Source organism: Aulonocara sp. 'chitande type north' Nkhata Bay, linkage group LG7 (assembly GCF_057382095.1).
Source record: "Aulonocara sp. 'chitande type north' Nkhata Bay isolate Kocher_YH1m ecotype deep benthic linkage group LG7, A_spYH_male_GT1.1, whole genome shotgun sequence".
In the NCBI taxonomy this organism is placed as follows: Eukaryota; Metazoa; Chordata; class Actinopteri; order Cichliformes; family Cichlidae; genus Aulonocara; species Aulonocara sp. 'chitande type north' Nkhata Bay.
The window spans coordinates 24,152,079-24,170,769 of NC_141350.1; the positions used below are offsets into that span (position 1 = coordinate 24,152,079).

General features: G+C 38.6%; 2 protein-coding genes across 14 annotated transcripts in view; one reads left to right on the top strand and one right to left on the bottom strand.

The window, feature by feature from the left end:
- Positions 1-18,283, bottom strand: part of cep290 (centrosomal protein 290) — a 41,109-nt gene extending 22,826 nt beyond the window's left edge. For 5 of the 11 annotated variants that reach the window (XR_015130295.1, XM_086299547.1, XM_086299551.1 and 2 more), the window contains exons 1-27: positions 17,822-18,283; positions 17,303-17,380; positions 17,025-17,094; positions 16,889-16,935; positions 16,230-16,364; positions 15,842-15,895; positions 15,650-15,670; positions 15,000-15,146; positions 14,537-14,719; positions 14,070-14,159; positions 12,455-12,577; positions 11,747-11,767; positions 11,432-11,555; positions 8,199-8,371; positions 7,668-7,830; positions 7,433-7,533; positions 7,275-7,341; positions 5,512-5,633; positions 5,195-5,270; positions 4,051-4,166; positions 3,454-3,618; positions 2,394-2,543; positions 2,185-2,300; positions 1,998-2,100; positions 1,352-1,582; positions 887-1,087; positions 701-812 (exon numbers count right to left, since the gene is read on the bottom strand). Coding sequence is in view for 10 of the 11 variants with exons in the window: in XM_086299547.1 (XP_086155673.1) it covers positions 701-812; positions 887-1,087; positions 1,352-1,582; positions 1,998-2,100; positions 2,185-2,300; positions 2,394-2,543; positions 3,454-3,618; positions 4,051-4,166; positions 5,195-5,270; positions 5,512-5,633; positions 7,275-7,341; positions 7,433-7,533; positions 7,668-7,830; positions 8,199-8,371; positions 11,432-11,555; positions 11,747-11,767; positions 12,455-12,577; positions 14,070-14,159; positions 14,537-14,719; positions 15,000-15,146; positions 15,650-15,670; positions 15,842-15,895; positions 16,230-16,364; positions 16,889-16,935; positions 17,025-17,094; positions 17,303-17,380; positions 17,822-17,935 (3,103 nt within the window). In the remaining variant the exon portion in view is untranslated. The remainder of the gene's footprint in view (positions 1-700; positions 813-886; positions 1,088-1,351; positions 1,583-1,997; positions 2,101-2,184; positions 2,301-2,393; positions 2,544-3,453; positions 3,619-4,050; positions 4,167-5,194; positions 5,271-5,511; positions 5,634-7,274; positions 7,342-7,432; positions 7,534-7,667; positions 7,831-8,198; positions 8,372-11,431; positions 11,556-11,746; positions 11,768-12,454; positions 12,578-14,069; positions 14,160-14,536; positions 14,720-14,999; positions 15,147-15,649; positions 15,671-15,841; positions 15,896-16,229; positions 16,365-16,888; positions 16,936-17,024; positions 17,095-17,302; positions 17,381-17,821) is intronic. The other 6 variants (XM_086299548.1, XM_086299552.1, XM_086299546.1 and 3 more) reach the window with 4 other exon arrangements.
- Positions 17,823-18,691, top strand: part of tmtc3 (transmembrane O-mannosyltransferase targeting cadherins 3) — a 35,244-nt gene continuing 34,375 nt past the window's right edge. Inside the window, exon 1 of one of the 3 annotated variants that reach the window (XM_086299555.1) lies at positions 17,823-18,455. The gene's annotated coding sequence lies outside the window, so the exon portion shown is untranslated. The remainder of the gene's footprint in view (positions 18,456-18,691) is intronic. The other 2 variants (XM_086299556.1, XM_086299554.1) reach the window with 2 other exon arrangements.

Here is an 18,691-nt window from a genome sequence, read left to right on the forward strand (position 1 = left end):
CACCCCTACACTGTTTATGTTGAAGGTGGGAGTCAGTTTTTAATGTTGCAGCCGGGCCAACACTCACATCATTATATGATGAATTTTACCCAACCTCCTCATTGTTGAGACAGGAATGCAATGACCCCACTAGCTATGGCTCAGATCCAATGAGCACTAAATGTATTCAAGCTGTCTTACAACACTGCATGCAGGACAATACAGTAGATAAAAGCTCAGGAAGAAAGCAGTAGACATAAATAACTGTAATTTTTGGCCCTGTGGGAAGCCTGTGCCCTTGGTTTATTCCAGCGGTTTTACCACAGCCCAGTGAATGTTTTCATGGCGGAAACTTCAGCTTGTAAAAGCCTTCATAGACTGTGATACCTTGTTGTGAATCCAAGAATGCTGGAACATCTTTTATTCTAACTTCAAAATATTTATATTGAACTACAAGATGTTCCCTTAAACCTCTTTATGGACAAAAATAGGATCAAATTTATAAAAACTGAGGTTGAACCAAAATTCTTTCAGACCAATTTATTTCAGATATGCAGTTCAGATGTGATTCTTGATTCTTCTACCCACCCCACCCACCATTGTTTTTGTTGAAGGTGGGAATCAGTTTTTAATGTTGTACTTGTGGCCAACACTCACATCATTATATGATGAATTTTGTTACAAACAAAACTGTTTGTAATGATCAATATCCTTAGTTTACCTGTTGAAGGGATGTTCTCCCATCTTTGCTCTAAAGTATTAAGTTTCTCCTTCGTGATCTCCAGTTCTTTATTCATGGCAGAGATTTGTTCTCGGAGAGACTCATTCTCACTCTGAGAGGAAAAGAAAAAAAGATTAATAAAGTGTTATCATTAGTCAAGAACACAACATGAGATGTGGGACAAACCTGGTCAGGAAATGTTTTTTTTAATACCTCCAAATGTTCTAAGTTGGTGGTTCTTTGTATGAGGTGGCTGTCTCTCTGTAGCATGTTTCTGTATTTGACTGTTAGCTCTGTGTACTGTTTGTTAGCCTTCTCCAGGTCTGATGAGGGCACACTATCATCCAAAGCTTTCTGTAGTGCTGCTATTTTATATGCAGCCATTTCCTAAAGACCAAATAAAAGGCAATGACGTTAGAAAGGTGCTGAATGAACATACAGTAGTGCTAAAAACACAACTTTTTGCTACACTCTCTCTGATAGAAATGTTCACAATATTTCATAAATTATTTTCTGTTATTTAAAGAAAACTTTGAGTGAGAAACTTTTATGTAAAATGTTTTATATAGTCTCACCTAGTTGCGATAAAAGACAATAGATAAGAATCGGTTTCCCCCCCAAGGCTTTTGGTGGGATTTAGCTTCTTGGTACCTTGTATCTCTGAAGGTAACCTATCCTCTGAGTGACCGAAACCTGCATCTGGCTGCTCTCATCTCTCAGCTTGCCGTTTTCCTTGCGGAGGTGCTGTTCTTGTTCCAGCAGGGTTGTGTAGCGTCGCGCCAGTTTCTTCTCATTAACTTTGAGCACTGTCAGCTTACGAATTGCTTCACTCAGCTGTCTTCTGATGTCCTCTGGATCCTTCTGAAGTGTGTCCAGCAGATCCTGATAGATAAGGTGAATAATTGCTCTTAATAAAACTGACACCAGAAGGAAAAAGAAGCACAGCAAAATCCTACCCTGATATTTTATATTTGTACATCTCAAATTTGTAAAAATGTCAAAACATAGTTATTTAATCACTTAAGAGCTGCTGGTCGACTTGCTGATATTGCACACTACACACCAGAACAAGTTGTCTGTTCCCCTAATGTGCATTTTATGTTTATTGAGTTAAAGGAAAATATTCCAGTAATTTGTCTGAGACACATTTAGTTCCATGTTATCAGCCTTTAACAGTGAATCATCGTAAACCATATGTCTATGTGAGTGAATGAGAGCCACATTGAAAGTGTTTGCAAAATAAACACAGTGCATCTTGTAGCATTTAAGTATTATTAACTTTTTAAAGCTGACTTACACTGAACTCTTTGATTTTAACGTCATCCACCTGCTTTTGTTTGTCCAGCCTGTTCTTCATCTCTGTGAATGTCTCCTTCTCCTTCTGCCACTTTGCCTTCTCACTGAGAAAAACACAGGAAAATATTTGAGATTCTTACATGTAAATAAATCACCCACAATGCGCAAAACCTTTCATGATAACCCACCTCAGGTACTCTTTGTAGAGAAGTCCCTGTTGATGGCTAATAACAGAAAATTTCTCCTTGTATTCTTCCAGAGCACCTGCAAGTTTCTGCATTTTTTCCTCCTTGTTTTTGAGCTCCTAAATAATTATGATCAATTTATTTAGATTTTACTTGAAACAATTAGTTTATAGTTCTTCCCAACCTTATTATTGGAAGACAGCGACACTAACCTGAAGGAGTCGAACGGCGTACTCATTCAGGGAACTGATGACTTCAGTGCTGCTGGGCTCCAGGCCCTCGGGAAGGGTCAGAGGTCTGAGGACGACTCCATTACTGCCAGACTTCCTGAGCAACTCCAACTCACTTTCAAGTTGGCATATCTAACAGGCACAGATAATTTAAAAAAAATCACAAGCAAAACCTGGCTATTAAACGTTGTGTTGTTTATCAAAAAGTTCCTGCATTTGTCTCTAGATTCAAAGTATTATTTAGCACAGTTTGGGACAATACGGCATGGATTGCTTGATTACTGAATGTGAGGAGGCCATTGTAATGTACCACAAACATAAGGTAACAAAACATTATTGAGACTAAAGGCAGTAATACATAGATGATTAAAATAACACTACACTACTTGTGAAAAAAATTATCAGACAAAGGAATAAATAATGAAAAAGAATAATCAACAAAAAGAGAAAATCTTATTTGAAAATAAAACTGGAGAAATGGCAGAGGAGTTCTGTAAAGGAGGCTTCCCCATTTTAAACAAAATTGTTACTGTCTGTGTTCTGGATAATGTGGCTTTTGTTAAGTGTTATTTGTAAGAAAGTTTTATCATTTTGAAAATTGAAACTGAATGCATGCTGAACAGTTGAGACAGAAGTTTGTTTACCTCGTTTCTCTCATTATATGAAACAGAAGTAGCAGATATCAAAAACAGGCGACTGATCAGGCCAAAAAAAAAGGAAAAAAATATCTTCTAGACATGTTAATGACTCTCCGCCATGGAGCCCATGCCAGGCATGCAGCTATCTTCATAAATCTTTATATTTCAGTGGTTACAAACTTTTACATAAGAAAATAATTTTTTTTGATTTGGAGAAGAAACACGCAACCATTACCACTGGGATTTGGGCTTCCATAACTAGAGTTTAATACATGCTTGGCTTTGAGAAAGTTGAGAAATCATACCGCTTTGTTTTCTTGCCAAAGACAGAAATATGGCCAAATAAAGCTGCCAGTCCACCACATTATTAATTTGTGTAATTAACTTAAATCATATTAATCTACCTTTTCTTTGGCTCTGGCAAGCTGACTCAAGCTGTCGGTTGCCTCCTCACGAGCTGATTTTAGCTCCTGCCTCAGTTCTTCATTTCTCCCCACCAGCTGGTGTATTTGGGACTTGAAGTGTGGGGCTGACTCAGACTGGCCACCCATGCCACTGACATCTAAAGCCTGTAGGAGAATGAGTAAAGTTTACTGCCACCCCCAAAAAACCCCAGCTATTCTCAAATCCTCGATGCAACAGTTGTAGAGGATAAAAATAAATTTATGCCACTATCCAAGATTGATTTTCATGTGTTTGGTGTGTGCTAGCATCTGCTACTTCCTTGCTGATTGGTATGTTGCATGGCTTTCTTGCCTTTTTCTTTGAAGCTAACCACATTTGTTTATCAGGTTGCTATGAGGCAAACCCTGTGTTTCATCAAATGACAAGGTCAACGGTAAAATGCAGACGAGTGACAAAGTCCATAGTTTTCAGCTTATCTACGTGTAAAGGCATGATGTAAAGTGAGCCCGTGTGAAACACGTTGAAAAACACTATCTATTAATCAAATGTCGTCTTAAACTAAGCACTGTTTCACATCAGTTTTCATGCATACTTACATTGGCCAACCTTTCCAGATTAGGAACAGAAACAGCCTCTTGATTAATCCTCATTGCTTGAAGGACATCTTTCAGAGCAGCCTCCAGATCTTTTTTCACCTTTGAAAGTTCTTCCACTAAGAGTTCATGCACAGGAATGAATAACAATGGGGAAGCAGTACCCCAGAGATAAATCATTCAGATAAAAATGTTTTAAATACACTATATTGCCAAAAGTAATCGCTTGTCTGCCTTCACACACACACACACACACACACACACACACACACACACACACACACACACACACACACACACACACACACACACACACACACAAATGAACTTGAGTGGGATCTCATTCTTAATCCAAAGGGTTTAATGTGATGTCTTTGCAGCTGTAAGAGCTTCAACTCGTCTGGGAAGGCTTTCCGTAAGGTTTAGGAGTGTGTATGGGAATTTTTTTACCATTCTTTCAGAAGCTTCCCCTTTAATTCATCCCAAAGATGTTCTGTCAGGTTAATGTCAGGACTCTGTGCAGGCCAGTCAAGTTCTTCCACACCAAACTTGTTCTTCTATGTCTTTACAGACCTTGCTTTGTACACTGGTACACAGTCAAGTTGGAACAGGAAGGGCCCGTCCCCAGACTCTTCCCACAAGACTGCATGGGTGCATGAAATTGTCCAAAATGTCTTGCTGAAGCATTGAGAGTTTTTTTTTCACTGGAGCAAAGGGGCTGAGCCCAACTCCTGAAAAACAACCCCACACCATAATCCCCTCTCCACCAGATTTGAAACTTGACATTTGACACAATGCAGTCAGACAAGTACTGTTCTCCTGGCAACCGCCAAACCTAGACTCATACATCAGATTATGGATTGCCAATCACAATCTGCCAATTGTATCACGGTCCCACACTAAAATTCACTGAGCTCCAGAGAGCGAGCCATTCTTTCATGAACATATGTAAAAGCAGTCTTTATGCCTAAGAGTGATTGGAACACCTGAATTCAATCTTTTGGATGGGTGAGTGAATACTTTTGGCAATACAGTATATATTGCATTGATCATCGTCTCATTACATAATGTACAGATGCTACAGTGACTCAAGTGTAAAAACATCTGTGTGAACTTTAAGTGGAAGTCAGAGCAGGACTACACTTACATTTGACCTGAAACTGGGTCCGGTGAAGTTCCAGCTCTCGCTCCTTTTTGCTTAACTCTTTTTCAAGGTACTCATTCTGAAATGCAGTGTTAACGTAACGTTTCAAATTAAAAACCCTGAAAACTTTGACATAACCCTTTCCCATGGTATACCATGGTATTCCATGGGAAGCAATATGCAACAAAGGGTGCATTCTTCACTGAATAATATGAAATAAAATTATAATTCTCACTTAGTTGTTTGATGAGAATGTTTCTTTTTTAATATAGGGCACTAAGTCAGGTGGCAAGAGGTGATGTCACTACTGAGAGTCTTACTTTGCGCCTGGTTTCTTCATCTGTGTACATGCCACTCTGATTGAGCGACAGCTGTGCCGCCCTGCTCGGTCTAACATCTTCCTCCAGCAGTAAGCTTGACTGTGGAATCCCTGTAGACACAGCTGATTAAGAGCAACATTTTTTAAAATGTATGTCTGAAACAAAACTCAAAATTCAAGAGAAGTCAGGAGAAAAATAGCTAAATGTCTTCCTTTTGTACAAGCTAAACCAATAGATTTGGTTCAAACAAATACATTTTAGGTGGAAAAACCCTGCAAGGAAAAGATATCATCGGGCCAATGTGTTCATATGTCCCTTCCATTAAAACTGACAGCAAGTGTCACAAAAGGATGAAAATGAGTTTGGTCTGACCGGGAACCTTAAAGGAGTGTTGTAGGTTTCATGTCTGTGTATATAATAGGGGACAACTGGATTTGAGAGACATAAATTTCACATTAACATAGTGGACAAGGCTCCTTACTGAGGCCTATGTGCCTGTTTGTGGAGACATTACACCAGGAGTCGGCAACCCTGGGCACGTGCGCCAGCTGGGTTAACTGATGGCACGGCGCACAACGCACAGTGAATTAATCTGAGAAGGTGCATTAAAAAATTATTGGCCAGGCCAGTGGTGCACATCGCAAATGAGCTCGCATAGTTGTGCCAATTCTTAATGACGGTATTTTAGCTAACAACCCCAACTACCAGATTCAACTTACAGTTGGCTAAAAATAACAGGGATGTGGCTAGCTGGCAGTTTTTCAAGCGATGTTGAAATTTCCACATTCCAACACTTCAAATTTCCTTCGGGATTAATAAAGTATTCTGATTCTGATTCTGAAATGCTTCAGGAGCTGTCCGCTCAGCGCAGCATCAGCACCGCAGAAATACACCAATACAGCCGTAGACTCAAGACAGAATTCACAATGCGTTTTCAGGACTTTCAGGTGTATGGACCAATGTTTTCTTTTCTGATCAAACCAGAAAGCTTTAATGAGCAGCTAGATTTGTCTCGCATTAACTGGCTGGACAGAGGACATAGAAATACAGCTGATTGAACTGAAAAGCTCGACTCTGTGGGGTCAAAGTTTGCAGAACTACAAACGCAGCTGGAATCCACAACTGTGCGTGTTCATGGAGCTGCATTTTCACCTGCTGGACATCACTACCTGACAAGTTTAACTGTCTTCAGAACATTGCAGAGGCCTTATTGAGAGTACTTGGCTCTACATATCTGTGTGAACAGATTTTCTCTCACATGAGTGTCCTCAGGTAGCCGTCTGAATGCTGGACACACAGAGACCTGTGTCTCTGAGTGGGAGACGAGAGATCACATTAACATGTGTATCCCTGTATTAACAAACACACATTTTCTGTTGTACAGTTCATTTGCTGTTATGGAGTTCTTATTATGGATAAAAAGTGTCTTTTTTTTGTTTCAAAATAGCTGATAACTATTCACTGATAGCTGCCAACATCTGCGAACAAATATAATTCTATAAAGTGGTTCTATATAGTGTGTAACTGTTCATATAGAGCATTATTACATTTATTGCTAATGCAATCATATGGCACACTGACTTCTGATAAAATTTTAGATGGCACTCATCATCAGAAAGGTTGCCGACCCCTGCCTTACACGATAGATGTGGTGAACCAACTACACATGAGCTTTTCAGAATGGGTGAAAAGAGTTGCTGATATACAAATATACTTTTTAAAGGAACAATCTGTGGAATTAAACCGAGTGATTTTAATGTCACCTCTTTCCTTCACCATGCGTCTGATTTGTTTCTTTAATTCCAGTCTTTCCTCTTCAAGTCGTTCAATCTAGAAAATAATCAGGGTGTTAGTAGAAGACGCTCATGAGCAAAATTACATATAAAAATATTGGCTTTAACCAGTATAATTCCCACTATACCTCTTTGGTGAGCACTTGGTTTTCTGCTTTGTACCGGCGCTGTCTGAGATCTGTGGCACGCCTAAACTCTGTCAGATCCACTTCCTGCTTTGGTTCCAGACCTTCGGAGTCAAGATCAGTATAAACAAAAGCTAAATTAATTTTATAGTTCCACGTCAGTGAGTGTTGTCTAAATATACTGAGCAATGTGACCATTCAAGTTAAAAAAAAAAAACAAAAAAAAAAAACATCTGACCTAGTTTTTCTCTAAAACCTTCGTTTTCGTCCATGAGGTCATTGATTCTCATCTCAAGCTGGTTGATCTCTTTGGTCATGGCCTCTGCCTCACATTCTCTCTCTCTAATTAGATTTTTACACTCTTTGATCTCTGCAATGGCTGCTTCCAGGCCATAAGTGCCCTGTAAAACAGAAACCAAGTTGTTGTTCAAAGTGTTTCATTCACCAAAAAGCAAGTCTTGTCTAAATGTCTTTTTTCCTTGTTTTTAACTCATATGCTTTTTGTGGAAATCAGGATGTGATTTGGCATGGTGAAAAACAAACACCATGTTTGTAGACCAAAAAAAGCACGTGGATCACACCATAGTCACATTGTCATTTCAATGTCTCTATTAAAAGTGAGGATGGATGGGGAAAGGAAAAAAAAAATCACATGCATCAATTCCTGGAAATTAAGTCACAAATAATTTAATTTGGCTGCAAACATTTTACTGAAAGCCAAAATAAAACAGAAAAAAATGAGGAACAAAAAATATGTTTGCAGACTTACAGACTCATATTGGCTCAAGCGGTTTGAAGCCTCAATAAGTGCTTTGTCTTTTTCCTCAGCATGAGCTTCTGCTAGTTTTACCGCATGCTCTGCTTCCGTTGCTCTTGTCTCTGCAGCTTCTAGCCTTAACTTCAGCCCCTCCATTTTCTTCTGCTGTAAGGTAGGTGGGAGGCCTTCAAGAACAAATGACAAATGTAATTGTAATTATGCATATATATGTGTGTGTGTGTGTGTGTGTGTGTGTGTGTGTGTGTGTGTGTGTGTGTGTGTGTGGATAGATAGACAGACAGATATATGAGGCAAAATTCTTTTACAAAAAGCTAAAACTACCAGGGTCAAAATGATGAACCCAATCACCAGGTTTTTTTTTGCTGAATAAACAGCCTTTTAACAACAGTCTCGCACATGTTTCCTGAGCAATTTCAGCCCATTGTTCTTTGGCAAATCTTTCAAGTTCCTCCAGATTTGATGGTTTTCTGGCAGAAATTTTGTCTTCAGTTTACAATGCACATTTTCAAAGGGATTCAAGTCAGGGCTTTCTGGAAGCCATACAGTAAAGTTCACTTTGGATTTCTGGATGCTACTACGTCAAATCAAATCAAATCAAATCACTTTTATTGTCACATCACATGTGCAGGCACACTGGCACAGCACATGCGAGTGAAATTCTTGTGTGCGAGCCCCACAAGCAACAGAGATGTGCAAACACAACAACACAAACGAGCAAAATACAAGAATGGCCAACCTGAAACTAATAAATATATGTACAATATATAATAGTGTATGCATTTCTGGATGTGTATACTAAATATTTTCCTGTGTGTGTGTGTGTGTGTGTGTGTGTGTGTGTGTGTGTGTGTGTGTGTGTGTGTGTGTGTGTATACACATTTTTACATTTAGTCAGCCACCGATTGTGCAAGTTCCCCCACTTAAAATGATGACAGAGGTCAGTAATTTGCACCAGAGGTACACTTCAACTGTGAGAGACAGAATGTGAAAAAAAAAATCCATGAATCCACATGGTAGGATTTGTAAAGAATTTATTCGTAAATTAGGGTGGAAAATAAGTATTTGGTCACCTCAAACAAGGAAAATCTCTGGCTCTCACAGACCTGTAACGTCTTCTGTAAGAAGCTTTTCTGTCCCCCACTCGTTACCTGTATGAATGGCACCTGTTTGAGCTCATCATCTGTATAAAAGACACCTGTCCACAGCCTCAAACAGTCAGACTCCAAACTCCGCCATGGCCAAGACCAAAGAGCTTTCGAAGGACACCAGGAAAAGTATTGTAGACCTGCACCAGACTGGGAAGAGTGAATCTACAATAGGCAAGCAGCTTGGTGTGAAAAAAATCAACTGTGGGAGCAATCATCAGAAAATGGAAGACATACAAGACCACTGATAATCTCCCTCGATCTGGGGCTCCACGCAAGATCTCATCCCGTGGGGTCAAAATGATCATGAGAACGGTGAGCAAAGATCCCAGAACCACACGGGGGGACCTGGTGAATGACCTGCAGAGAGCTGGGACCAAAGTAACAAAGGTCACCATCAGTAACACACTACAACGGCAGGGAATCAAATCCCGCAGTGCCAGACGTGTTCCGCTGCTGAAGCCAGTGCATGTCCAGGCCCGTCTGAAGTTTGCCAGAGAGCACATGGATGATACAGCAGAGGATTGGGAGAATGTCATGTGGTCAGATGAAACCAAAGTAGAACTTTTTGGTATAAACTCAACTCGTCGTGTTTGGAGGAAGAAGAATACTGAGTTGCATCCCAAGAACACCATACCTACTGTGAAGCATGGGGGTGGAAACATCATGCTATGGGGCTGTTTTTCTGCCAAGGGGACAGGACGACTGATCCGTGTTAAGGACAGAATGAATGGGGCCATGTATCGTGAGATTTTGAGCCAAAACCTCCTTCCATCAGTGAGAACTTTGAAGATGAAACGAGGCTGGGTCTTCCAACATGACAATGATCCAAAACACACCGCCCGGGCAACAAAGGAGTGGCTCCGTAAGAAGCATTTGAAAGTCCTGGAGTGGCCTAGCCAGTCTCCAGACCTCAACCCCATAGAAAATCTGTGGCGGGAGTTGAAAGTCCGTGTTGCTCGGCGACAGCCCCAAAACATCACTGCTCTCGAGAAGATCTGCATGGAGGAATGGGCCAAAATACCAGCTACTGTGTGTGCAAACCTGGTAAAGACCTATAGTAAACGTTTGACCTCTGTTATTGCCAACAAAGGTTATGTTACAAAGTATTGAGTTGTATTTTTGTTATTGACCAAATACTTATTTTCCACCCTGATTTACGAATAAATTCTTTACAAATCCTACCATGTGGATTCATGGATTTTTTTTTCACATTCTGTCTCTCACAGTTGAAGTGTACCTCTGGTGCAAATTACTGACCTCTGTCATCATTTTAGGTGGGGGAACTTGCACAATCGGTGGCTGACTAAATACTTTTTTGCCCCACTGTATGTCTGAGCACATTTCTCACTAGTTTTCTTTCTTTGAAATTTTTCACTTCCAGGCTTTGTGGCAACTCCTTGGAATTCTTGATGATTACTCCAGTTCTTGATACTTGGAAACACTGATGATGACACTCAGTTTTAACTCGATGTTACAAGCTTTGAGCATAAGCTTTAAGCTCTTCATTGCACATCAGTGGTTTGTGGTTTCTCCTATGTCTCATTAAAAGGTCAGTTTTTTGGGGGCTAATAACACTGACACTGGTAACAAAAAAAAAAATCCAAAATATGCTAAGAAATGTTATGTCCAAAATCCCTTGCTCTGTTTAAAGAAAAAAAAAACACTTGGGAAAAATCTGACTCACATTAAAATACAAACTGCTCAGTGGCACCTGCAAGTTCTGAGCCATTTACCTTCTTAGGCATGCAACCATGTTTTATCAGTTCTAATTTAAACAGTTTAAATTTTAGTTTAATCATGAATCTCAAAAATGTAAAAAACAAACAAACAAACAAACAAAAAAAAACAACATAAAACCAAAACATCTATCTCAAAAATTCAGATATATTCAGAACATATATCTTTTATGATGATTATATTTTGATGTTTGGTATTTTTTTAAGGTTAACTTAGCCTGTTGGTCTACAGTTTGCTCTTTTTGGGCATTCCCCCGTAACTACAAATGTCTGCAATCAACAACTGTCAGAAGAGAGGCTAATGAACAACATTTGATAAATTAAACAGGGATGTATAAACCTCTGTCTTTCTTCGTAGATGTCTTTAGCTCCTCAATAAGTAGGGTGTGCCTCTCCATTTCCCCTGTATACTGCTCCACCTGCTCACTCAGCATCTTGATCTGATTATCACGCTCTTGGACAACCTTTAGGATATTCACCACAAAATCAAAACACAACACAACACAAAACACAGAATTATCAGGATTTCAATGTTAGACACATTTTACACAGCTGTGGCACACATAAATATTTACACATTCATTGTTGGAGAACGTTATGGACCGAAAACAACGGGAGGTTACAAGATAAGAGGCCCACGATGGATGAAACTTACAGCGCAGAGCTCATATATGACCTGACCCAGGGCAGCAAGAGACATGGAAGGAAGGATAGATTTATATGTAAAGACAGGGCAAAGAGAGAGAACCAAAAGAAGAAACATGACATACACATAGATACAGATAGGTGGAAAACAAGATATGACTATAACCTCCAAATTAGGATGCCCCTGTTCCAAAGAATAAAAATAAACGTATAAACAATGACCCCCCCCACCCCCAAGCATTTAAGATGTACATAGGGTTATTTTATCACAGTATTTTATTTATGCATATAAGGTTGATAAGAATTATATCTGTAACAAACTGTTTTGTTTTAGTTTTACTTTTTTGGCAACAGTGAAGTAAAAGTATGCTTTTCTTTCTATTTAAGCAAACGTCCTCAGAAAAAAATGTGGGTAAAATAAAAATCTTTTCTATGATAAGGTGACATAAAATAACATAGATGTATATCCAAGCACAACACTCAGATCCATTAATAATAAAGTCTGTGGTGAAATGTGTTATAAAACGTCCCCAAATCACTTTTAAGATAAGGTAAAAGTTGCATTCCTATGCTGAGCTCGGGTTTTTGTGTTCACGTAAACAAAACTGTCGCCATGATTACACAATCACCTACATTCAGTGCACCACAATGGCAGGAGATGAAAGTCAGAAATGTTTATACACAAATGAGATTATTTCATCCCTATTTTTGAACAGACCTGCTGCAAGGCCAGAATGTTGCTTTTGTCCAAGTCCAGCTGTGCTGAACGCAGCTTTTCCCTCAAGTCACGAATCATCTGCTGGTACACCAAAATTTCATCGTCCTTCCCAGACAGCACTAGCTATCAGGAACAACAAAAGTAAACTCATGTTAGTCCTGTAGAATAGTTTAACAAAACTCAGTGATGAACTCAGTGACTGAAATTTGCAGGTGCCCACATGGACAATGCCTTCAAGAAGAAGGTTCAATGGTGCGAGAAGAGAAAGACTGAGCAATCTGGCCACATTGACAAGCAGTGTTCTTGGAAAAGTAAAGGTGAGACTTTGAAACCTGAGAACACTGTACCAGCTGTAAGAACCAGATAAAACAGATGAAAGATTCATAGCTAAAGTATTTATTCACAATCACAATTTCAAAAAGGCTAGGATGCTGTTCAAACTTTAAATGAAAACAGAATCTGCAAAGCTCACATACCCATATCTCATTCACCAGAAAACATATCAAATGTTTAAAGTTAGACATTTTAGTATTTCCCGAAAAATAGAAACTCACTTTGAATTCAATTGCAGCACACATGTTTAAAAAGGTGGGATGAGTGCAACAAAAAACTTGAAATGGTACCAAAAAGATACATCTGGAGGGACATTTTGCAGCTAACTAGGTTAACTGGCCACAGGTCAGTGAGACACCAGACTATTATAAGAGCATCTTATAGAGGCAAAGTTTCTCAGAAATAAAGATGGGCAAGATCTTCACCAGTCTGTCTAAAAAATTGTGGAAGTCAGAAAAATGTTTAAATACTTTAAATATCTACAGCACATACCATCATCAAAAGATTCAGAAAATTTGGAGAAATCCAGAAGAGACGGCTGAATACCAGTACTGGGTGCCTCTGATCTTCAGCCCCACAGACAGCACCGCATTAAAAAAAATATAGAGCAACACAGGGCTTGCACATTTCAGCAAGACAATGCTAAGCCCCATACTTCATCTGTTATAACTTTGAAGTTGAAGACTCCAAAGAGTGAACGATTTTTTACCAGCCAAAAACATTTGGCTCATTATGAAATGAGAAAATAAACTGCTGTTAACTGTGAAACAGCTAGAATCCTCTATCAGAGAAAAATGAGACAATATTACTTTCCCAGAGTCCAGGAACTGGTCTTCTCAATTATCAGATGTTTATGAAAATGACTGTTACACAGTGGTAAATATAGGCCTGTCTAATATTTTGCAACATGTTCAAAATTGCCTTATTTCCGAGTGTTACATTTTCTCAGTTTAACCATTTGATATGTTTTCTGTGTTCTACTGTGAGTAAAACATTGATCAATGAGATTTGTAAGTCTTTTCTACAATTTGGGTTGTAGTTTTAAACTATGTGAAGAGGCAGTGAAGAGACTAGTCCCATAGGTAAATGTTGTATTAATCAATATTAGTATTAATGTTCAGTGATCCTTTGTTTTAAGCGGAGAAGTGAAGATTAACAGAGGCACCAGAAGCCCCTTGGTGTAAGGGTTAAGGTTGCAGGTTTTTCCTTGAATGCACCTGCTTAAAGGAAATAAACTAAACAAATAAAACTTGCCCTTTGGAGAGTAAGTTTAAATGCTTACCTTCCACTCCTCCACTTTGGCATTGACAGCTGCCATAATAGGGTCGTTCTCTTCAGTCATGCTATGAATCTTATCTGTTAACTCTCTGACCTGCACATAAAAAGTGGAGCCATGATTCTGTACCTTGCACGCAAACATTATTTTATCAGCTTAAAAAATTGCAGAGTGTGACATAATAAATGGATTCAGGTAACTTATCTCCATTAAAAAAACAGTATGTGAACCCATATGGAAAAGAAATAGTAAAAACATATATGATTTACTCATGAAAGTGGCCACTTTCTCATTACTTTCATATATTTTTTTAGTAAGTATACCAAACATACAAGTTTCATTATATAATGTTTCAATGGATCTTATATGTGTTTTCACTCTTGTATGCTTTTCATACAAGTTTCATACAAGACAGATAAAAACTTTATAAGATTTATATATATCTTTTCCATATGGGAAGAGAAGGATCTTACTTGAAGCTTTGTATGATCTCGCTCCTTCCTAAGCTGGTCCATAATGGAGTCAGTCTGCTGCACCACAATCTTCAACTTATTGTACTCATCCGTCATCTTCTCCATCTCCTTCACAGATTCCTCCAGGCTTCTCTGCATCTGCATATTCTCAGTCTTCAGATGTGTGTTTTCATCTTCTGCTCGCTAATAAACACAATATAATTCAATAAACATAATTTTAGGGGGCGTAGTCTAAGACACATCAATCAGCAGTACAAAGAGTATGTAATAAAAAAAATGAAAGCCATAAATATATGCAGTAAAGGTCTTAATTAACAATTACAAACAGCACTAATCTTGCATGTATGAGGCAGCGTAAGATGGCCTTGGGCATCCGATACATGGCACCATTGCCAAGCTTGGCACAAAATAGTCTGTTGCCTAGTTGACCAGATTTTATAGTAAACAAACAGATTTTCAGTACCTGCAGGTCTTCTAAACATTGGTAAAGCTGGCGGTTGGCAAGGTTGAGCTTCCTCTGAGTCTCAGCATTCTCATCTTTTGAAGACATAGGCTCTTTCTGGTCCAGCTCTCCGCGATAAAAGTCCACATCCTGCTGGAGCTGCTCATTCTGATGTGATGCGGCAACACACACGTCAGTTCAGAAAATGAACCAAATAAAATTTCCTCTGCTCACTCACAAATATGGAAACACTAAATTGACTTTCGAAGCCCCTGAAATACAAGCCTGTCCTGCTTTTCAGTATACTTTGAACAGCGATGGATTTTACTATGATAGTTTATAAGAAAACACACAGTCTAGAAGGTGTCACCTTATGCTATATTAAATATAAAATGTGTTATAATTTATAATCTATCAGGTTAGTCAAGTTCACTTTGTGCACAAAAATCAAAACTTAAACCCTTTAAAAAACCCTAAATTCTGCTAAAATTCCATTATGTTAAGGATCTCATATTGCATATGATATACTTCTTATCATCATCCTATTCACTTTTTGTATGTACATTTATAAAAAGCTGTGATGCAAAAAAGCCTCATGTACACCTTTATATTGCTACAAAACCTACAAACTATTCCTCATTTTACTTAACTACACTACCTTTGTTTCTTACCTTCCTCTTAAGCTTTTCTAACTACACCACGGAACAGATGGAGACAGAAAAAAAGACTAGATTAAAAGGAGATAATGAGTAAAAAATGAAGGTAAAGCATGAATACACAAAAGTTTTAAATGAAGTGCGAATGGATCATAACTAAACAAGGGATGAAATGAAATGACGAGTGTAATGTCAACTATCAAATACCTCTCTTTTCAGCTTCTTGATGACTTCCTCAGCCTTCTCTACTTGCACAACCAACTAGAAAGACAAAACCAACTTTACAATGTAGAAACATCGAAAGCGTTCTGTTGTTGCCTTGTAACCATCAGAAAACGATAGAAAGGTGGAAGCAAACAATGTCAAACAAGATTAGCAAAGCAACAGATGAGTCAAACCATTTGTATCGTATTCTTGTATTGGTTGTTTTTGTATATAAATTTGTCCATACATAAATATTTTCAGTTTAACGTAACATTCAATCTTTTCACCAGCATATATATATTTTTTTTTACCAGCGCTTTGTCAACATAACATGTGCAAACTAATAAGCTAACATTTGCAAGTCTACCTACGGCAAGTAAAGTGCTCATACCTCCTCATTGGTTTTCTTTTCCTTCCCCATTTCTTTCTTTAACTGGGTCACCTCATTCTCCCTTTGCTCCAACTGGGTCTCAAGGTGCCAAATCTGATCTCTAATAAAGCCGGTGTTCTGCACAGTGCTGTGGAGCTGAGTAGTATAAACAGGAGACAAGATGCACACCCAAACAACCCCCACAAAGAAATCTCTTAGTGTCTTATTACCTCCATCTGTTCATATGTGTTCATTTCCATGACCAGGTTGTTAAACAACATTCTGTTCACGTTTTAAGGCATAAAAACAACCAGAATATAAGTAGTGACAATCCACAACCCTGGGAAAATTGAAAATGGTTAACAATTCCAAACGATAAGCAATTTCTGTGAGTGCGCAAGGAATTAGCTGTAATCTTCTTAGGGGTCACTACAGCAAATCCCTTCATAAGGAGGGTTACGTTCAATGATTGGCTGAAAGAGTTGGCACTGCTGAAAGGAAGTAAATAAGCATAGAAAGTGATATCAACAACATAAACATTCATAATGATGGTTGAGTTCAACCATGTGAAGAAATAACAGTTCAGCAGATCAACAAAAATGCCCAATATATAATGTGTAAGCAATAACATATACAGTTTTTAAATATATATATATATATAAAAACTAGATTTGTTTTACCTTCTGTTCTTGTTCCAACTGTGACACTTTAGCCAAGAGTTCTTTTTCTAAAACACAGAAAAATAATGCAGATGTTGTTTTTTAACCTCACAGACAAAAAAAGAAAAATGTCTAACAAACTTTATATGATACTAACCTTTTCTAGCATGTTTTACACCAATGTCATCGATAAAGTCGAAGGCAACAGAAAGTTCTCGATCTCTAATCTAACACAGAAACGTAGAGAAGACGTTGAGAAACAAATATTATTTCAAAGGAAATATTTCATGCATAAACACGTAAAAGCACCAAGGTCAGTAGTGTGACTCCTTTATGAATATTCTTCTTTCCTAAAAATACATTACAGATGTTGGTAGGGTGGTTCACAGATGTGCGTGGGAGAGATCAGAATATAAAAACAATAAAACTGAACACCTTCAGGAGGGATTGAAACACCCTGAGGACTTGAATAATGTTCTCTGGAGCTTTATCCTTCACACCCCATTCTTCTGTCTGCATGGGAAAAGTCAAATGTAGAGTCATTCAACCTCATAATACCAATGCTTGTACGACACAACTGCCTAGACCAAAACAATCTATATTTATACGTGTAATATGACGAGGTGTACAAAGACTGATCAAGGTTCAATCGCAGTACTCAGGCTTATGCGGCAAATTCATCAAGAGCTTTCAGCATAAGTTAGATTGTTATGTGTTGTATCCAATGGTCACCGAAGGCATGAAAAATTTAGCATACATAAGTACATAATTGTTGACCAATCATCAAGTGATTGCTATACTCAAAATAATATGAGCAGGACTATAGTCTGTCTTTATTCCATCGACCATCAAAGACAGACATTCAGTGAGCTGATGGAATTTGCAAATTAAAAAATATAAAACATTGCTTCTTGTCCAGAAGTAAATAGCATAATGTCATCGACGGGCCATTACCAAAACTAACAGATCGAAGACCTTATCCACTTCGTCTTTGTCGCGTTCATTGAGGGTTTCTGGGTCAATTCTCAACATTTTATCCCAATTAAGAGCTGCAGGCATCTTGGCCATGATGTGTTTTTAAAAGACTTAGCTAAATAGGAACTGATATAACATCGATGTGGCACTTAAATTTACGGTTATAGAATAGAGACGCATTGGCTGCTAGGTTACGGCTGACAACAACAGTTAGCTAATGAAGCTACTCCAGAAGAAAACTACAAAAAAATCGGTAAAGTTCCCGGAAACTTAACTAAACCGTAGCGAGACGGTGAATATAAAGTTATTAAAGTGTATCGTCGCAGTTTTGCAACTCGGTACTGTCCATATTTACGTCAGTTAGTCCACAAAAAGCATCAAATTTGGCTAGGTTCAACTTGCGCGGTCACCTCTGCACCGGAAGTTATAGTGGGTATTCGCCAAAGCTACTTAGCACATATGGAACGCCGCTTGATGAACTGTGTATTCCGTCTACGTTTTGTCAGCTAAAGTGTGTTTTATGAGCTCAACTGCCAGCCCTGTTATAGACACGGTGAGAAAGACCTAAGCTACTTCTCTTCCCACCGTATCCAGCCTAAACACAGGCGACAAGGTAGTTAGCTGTAGCCGCTAATTTAGCTTCATCGTTAGCTAATGTTATGTTGCAGCTACGGTGGCTCTGAAATTGTCATTACATGCTGTTTTGGGCTTTTTGTGCCATTATGTAACCATTAATGATTGGTCACAATGCCGACTGAATTTCATTTATCAAACACCTGGTGTTCGATTTCTCGTAGCTAATTCTCTCAAGTAATATTAGCTGGCCACGACAGCGCGTTGGAGTACGCC